Source organism: Charadrius vociferus, unplaced genomic scaffold (genome assembly GCF_000708025.1).
Source record: "Charadrius vociferus isolate BGI_N301 unplaced genomic scaffold, ASM70802v2 scaffold183, whole genome shotgun sequence".
Lineage (NCBI taxonomy): Eukaryota > Metazoa > Chordata > Aves > Charadriiformes > Charadriidae > Charadrius > Charadrius vociferus.
The window spans coordinates 3,230,564-3,236,563 of record NW_009648250.1 but is presented as its reverse complement, the minus strand read 5'-3'; the positions used below and the strand labels follow the sequence as shown (position 1 = coordinate 3,236,563).

At 46.0% G+C, this 6,000-nt stretch overlaps 1 protein-coding gene across 2 annotated transcripts in view; it reads left to right on the top strand.

The window, feature by feature from the left end:
* The first annotated feature begins 761 nt into the window (after nucleotides 1-761).
* The window catches only part of IQGAP2 (IQ motif containing GTPase activating protein 2), a 108,241-nt gene continuing 103,002 nt past the window's right edge, over nucleotides 762-6,000 (top strand). Inside the window, exons 1-2 of one of the 2 annotated variants that reach the window (XM_009884248.1) lie at nucleotides 762-804; nucleotides 2,710-2,809. In XM_009884248.1, coding sequence (XP_009882550.1) covers nucleotides 2,745-2,809 — 65 coding nt within the window. In that variant the 5' untranslated portion in view covers nucleotides 762-804; nucleotides 2,710-2,744. Of the gene's footprint in view, nucleotides 805-2,709; nucleotides 2,810-6,000 lie in introns of those variants that run through there. The other variant, XM_009884247.1, reaches the window with a different exon arrangement.

The following is a 6,000-nucleotide window of genomic DNA, read 5'->3' as shown; positions in this document are numbered from 1 at the left end:
ATGGCCGAACTTCCTACGTGTGAGCTGGTTATATGGCATTTCTTCTAGAAAAGATCTGGGTTTTCCACTTTTCAGTGTCTACAAGTTACTTATTCTTGCCTCGTGCCCTCTCCCTCATTCTTGGAGGGTTTCCTAAGCAAAACAACTATTACAATCCTACAATATCTGTGAGCGCCTTCGGCCACACTCTGAATCTATATTTGCAAATAATTTTAATGAGGGATTTAAGGCTAGTCAGGGCTGCTCAGTCTGGGATGCCCTTGTTGAGAATGGGAGGGACCTGTGGCTGTGCAGATACAGGACTAGATTGTAAAGCATTAGTAGTATTCAGGTAAATTCCTAGACTGATACTTATCAAATGGGTTGTGTGGTTTTCTTACCCCTGCTTTCAGACAAGCTGCCCCTTTTGCTGCTTTGCTTATGGCTGTGGTGAGTTGTGTTTGTATGGCAGGAGTAAATGGCTGTTTAACGAGCTAAGAGGAGCAGGGCATGGGAGCTGTGTCATGGGGGATGAGGACTTGGTTGAGTATTGACTGTTCCATCCCAGCTGACCAGGCCATGGCTCATTAGGAGGGTCAGCTGGGCTCCTCTGGTGGCACTTGTCTTCATCTGTGGGGCCCTTGTATCTGAGCGAGTGATGCGATGTTTGAAAAGTGGCCCTAGACCTCAATGTCACAAGTAACTAAAGTGATATATTCAATTTCAGCATGATGGCTCATCAATGCTTCTACCTCACTCTGGGGAGCCAGGCCCCCTCTGCAGCAGAGGAGCTGTGTCAGGGAGTGGGAGAAGCCTATCCTGGATGTGCTGACGGTGGCATGGGCAAGAGCAGCTGGCCAGTTTGCCAGCCTGAGTGTTTTACCATCCGCACCTCATGTTTGCCTCAAAACTAATGTTTTGGTTCACAGCAAGTGATGACCTGATTACAGTATCTGAGAGCTCATTTTAGAATGAGTCACATTTATTGGAGCTACCAGACTTAAAAGGACTCGGACTAAGACACGTATTTGTTTTATCAGTGTATAAAACTTCTGGGTAATTAGGAAGAGCCATCTTAAAAGCAAAGGAAGATGAGAGATATCAATGCTTGTGGTGATTAAAACTGAAACTACAAAGCTTAAAGTGTCTATATGATATGTTAACAGATGTGTGGTAGCATCAGTCCAAAACGTGGGTGAGTAGTGTCGCTTCTTTTGTGTCCGCAGTAAATACGTGTGCGATCACTTCTGTGTTGTTTTGATTTGGGTTTTTGAGGTACAGCCTTCAAAGTATGCATGCACTTATAAAGCCCAGCTTCTTGCCTTATTATAGTGCCTTTTACTTGAGTTGCCCCTATCAGCTACTAGAAGATGTTTACCCATTACATGAGGCAGCCATGTCAGGGAAATGCTGAAAACTTGCTTGTGACATGCGCAATCTGTGTGGCAGTTGAATTAAAAAAGCACCTCACAGCACATTTGAGGAGGAGAGGGGCCCATGGTTCGTTTTTTGGTTGGGTGTTTTTTTTTTTTTTACCGAGGATACATCTTTATGTTCTCAGCTAACCAGCTTGTGGGCTGCCGCAGAAAGTGGCTGGCCCAGCCCTGCGTTTCCGTCCCCTCCCTTGTGCTTGCACCAGCGTGCCCGCAGGTGCACAGTGGCTCAGATCAGGGACCTTATCTTCCTAGAAGCGGGTTTCTTCGTAGCCATCAGTCTTTCATGAGGGCTACTCCTTGTTCTGATTCACTGAGGCAGCCACTGGGTTGCTGACTCTGACATGAGAAGTGATGGGAGTATGTGGCTGAGAAATATGAGGGAGGGCAGGGACAGTTCTTTTGGCAGCCGCTAGCACAAATAGGGTGTCATTTTGGTAACTGGTTTATGCTGAAGGCCGTTTCCGAAAACCTCATATGCTGTGATTGAAACTCAGCCAGAAGTCGGCATGACTGTATGGTCCTACAGATTCATTGCTGGAAACATTTGGAAGAATTGTAGATTTGCTCACAGAGGACCTCTGTACCCCCACGAAGGCAGGGGTACCGGTCACAGGGTAGTAGTTTTTAACAATCAAGGTTGTTTGAAGCTGGAGATGTGCATGGAGTCATACTTCATAGGCTGGGAGAGTACTTTTATAGGATGTGATGTGGTTGCAACAGTAAGTAGGGTGTGAATACCACAGCTTGTTCATTTGATTACAGCCCTCATCATCTCTATCAGTGGGAGGCACCTCAGTCTGTTGCAGTCTTACAGCTTGCTGAAGCTGCTGCTGGTTCCCAAGTTGCCCTTGAGATACGTTTGCAGTGCGTTGTTGTCTTCATCTCTACTGCTGAAGCTCTACTTAGCATGGTGCTGCTCCATCCACTGCTTGCTTTGACCTTCCACGTGGGAGTCCTAAAACTCCTCTGAGGCTGTGTGAGCTTAAACTCTGCTGGGTCCCAGCCTCAGCTCCATGTGTTGGAGTGGTCCATCCTGCCCCAAAGTGAGGTGATGGACAAAGAGCAATACACACTCAGTTTTGAACACGTGAGACTTGAGGAATCCATGATACAGAGAAAAACATCTTCTTGGTGATCTAAATATTTGTGCGCCATGTTATCAAAGGCCTCTTTTGAGGAGGAAAGGTGACTATTTTAATTTCTGTTCTGCAGTAATTTGTCCAGGTTCTCAGTAAAATTGCTCTAAGAATCACCCCTGACTCATGTGTAACTTGATATGGGTTTCTGTTTGCAGCTATTGTGGATGATGAAAGGCTTTCAGCGGAAGAAATGGATGAGAGGAGGCGTCAGAACATTGCTTATGAGTATCTGTGCCACTTAGAAGAAGCAAAAAGGTAAGTAAATGAAAGCACACTTACACCTGGCCTTTAAGTACAGAAGTTCAGGCCTGTTGCACTCTTGAGCATTGTAACTTCTAATTCAACTCCTTGAATTACTTGGATTAACTTAATGTTGGAATTTTGTAGCATTCAGTATGAGAAACTAATGCCCAATGTGAAAAGCTTAATTCAAATATGGGTTTAGAGATAATCAAGACAATCTCTCCACCGTTGCTGCGGTGACCATCTTCAATGAAAATAGGGGCTGGGTACTAAAACCGAAGGTTGTGGTTTTGTAAGCTGAGTCAGGCCTATGTGACTAACTGGGGAAAGTCTTTTGTTCCAGGCTGTGTGCTTGTGTTCCCTCCTTGTTGCTAGTGCTTGTGGGGCAACTCAGACTGCTAAGATGGCAGAAAATCACCTGGGCTTTTACTGGGTTAATGATGCATATCATCTCAGTGTTTCAGTGGTAAGTGCAGGCAGGGCAATAAGATAACCTGGACTATGCTCTTTCTTTAGTTCCTCTAACCCATTGGTCAGGAGTACTCATCTCTTGAAGAGACAGCCTGTGATGAAGCACTGATCTGCAAGTGCACAGGGATTTTATCACCTTTGTGCAAATGTACTATGCTAGGTACATTTCATTCTGAAAACAAATATTCAACAATATTTTTGTAATTACTAAGCAAGGAAACAAGATGCAATATCCTGGTGCTTTTGGAGTGGGTCAAAGTGCAGCTATTATTGTATGTAAAAGCGTATTTTACATTCAGTATGGCCAGAATTTTTCAAAGATGCCTGTTGTACTCAATTTATTGCCCTGGGCACCACTGGTAGTGGTGAAGTGTCTTGCTTCTGCTCTGTATTTGTTGATGATGGTGTTTTTAGTCCTAAACTTTAGTTGGATGTCTTCCCTAGGAATTTCTGTAGAGAAAAGGAAACTGATTAATAGTGCAAGCTGGGAAACATCAGTGCGATGACTGACCATAGGATCTTTAGAATGGAACAACCCAATGTACTTCAGTCACAAATCAGCTGTAAAATAGTGCCCTGGGCTTTGTTACCACACTGTTCCCCTCACCATCACTGCATGGCACTGACGGTTACCTACTTAGCAGTCACAAGGCAGCTAGCTGCCAATGGTCTTGTCCTATGGGGGGTGTTATAAAAATCAGCCATTCTTACTTTTTTTGGCTGGAGCAAACGTTGCCTCCTTTGCTCTTTCTTCCTCTTCCCACTGCAGAGGGATTCCCCACTCACATATTTAGGATGGCAAGTGTCTTCCTGCTGCCAGAGAGGGCTGTCCCGCTCCGCATGCTCTTGTTGCCTCCGTTGTGCAGTTACAAGAGATTGCCCTTGGTCAGCTGAATCAGCTTGCTATGCTGGCAGAAAATTCATAGCTCTTTTGCTGAGTTAGTTTTCTAGTGGTTTAGTAAGCTGACTGGTCTGATCAAGGGGTCAGAGGAGTATCAGTGCTGGCAAGAGGAAGGGGACGGGGTGTAGCCACATGGTTGAGAGAGGGGAGGGATCAAACTTCTACCTCTCTTGCTGAGAGGTTAGTTCAGCTCCACCACCTCAGAAAACATCAGTGATTCAGGCTTTGATCTTACTCAGGGTTCCTCCTTGTTTTGCAACTTGTGTACCTGATGGCTTCTGTCGAGATAGGAATAACAGTCTCCAAAACCAGCCTTTTCTCTTCTATTACTATTATTACTAATTTATCTTCCTGTCTTTTTTCACCCTCTTTCCCAGGGTTACTTGACACTTTGAGAACAAATCCTCTATTTCATTTGAAGCATGTCCCTTGGTATTTCACAAGGAAATGTGAAGTTATTTTTACAATTAATGACTTAAATTAGCATCTGCATTGAGTACCCCCCACCCCCCGCCTTGTATTTATTTTGTTACAGGTTCATGCCACCAGCAGTTTTCTAGAAGAAACACTCCCTTAGCTCTGCCAGCAGGTGACAGGACTTTGCAGGCAGAGCAGTCACTCCCAGGTCTGTTAGGTACCCAAAAGCACTTCTGGACCTCAGTTTGGGGAAACTGGAATTTACTGATAATGTTCATGGCCAATGCCTGCTACTGCATGAGGTGGGATGAGTGCTGTGGTGTAAGGAGCCTTATGCTTCCCCATCAAGGGGTTGGGTTGTCACAGGTGGAACTGATGTGGCAGGCCGATGCTGCTGAATGTCCTTCTCCTGTGCCTCAGCACACGGGCCACAGGGCTTGTTAGGGAGGAGAGGGTGGTGTTTCTGGGGTTGGTCTGGGGTGGACAAAGTTGCTGTGGGGGAAAAGAGAGGGTGAGGGAAACTTCTGCCTTCACAGCAAATTGTTGGTATAATTCAGTTGCATCATGAGACTTTGCCCCAAGATGGACTCTTACTAGAGAGAAAACAACTCAGCAATGAACAGGTACAAAAAAAAAAAAAAAAAACTTGCAGAAACAAGCAGAAATGCCTGTGTCTCATGGCTGCGTAGCCCCTATCCCTCCTTCCTCAGGAGGTGAGTAATGCCATCAGAGGGGGTGGTGGGCCAGCAGCAGGGACAGGCTGGGGTGGCGAAGGTGCACGCCTGTGTTCTCCCCAGCCCTGACCTGGTGAAACAGCAGCATGAGAAAATGCCGTACCTCTTCTTGATTAGGGGTGAAACATGTTGGCATGGGGTCTCTGTTCTGTACCTCTATGGTTATAGCACTTTCATTGTCAGAACAGAGCCTGAATGAAACTGGGGACTCTGGAAAGTGAGATAGCAGCCTCGCAGGGAGCAACAGGGTCGTAATTCAAACTGCAGCAAAACGAGACCTGCACAAGCTTGGGAGGTTTGTGTGTAGGGTGCCTGCTACCTCAGCAGCACACGGCGGGTCCTGCCCTTCAGCCATGCTGGGGGATGGGGAGCAGTTTCGAATGAGGCACCAGCTAGTGGTGAATCGGCTTTTGCTGCTGTTGAATGGAGGGGTCCCAGCTGGGTGCTCGCCTCCGCTCCCCAGCACTGAAGTGGCACTGTAAAACCCAAATGCATGGAGAGGATTTTTTCATACTCAGGGCACTGTGGATAGCAATGACAATAAATAGACTGAAATGGGAAAAGTAAGGTGAGTTTTCCCATTCAGCTGGCAGCTGCTGAAATGACAGCAAATACTGTTTTGGCTAATCAGCAGTGTGCAAACACAGTGTGTTTTGGCCCATATTGAAGAGTAATAAATA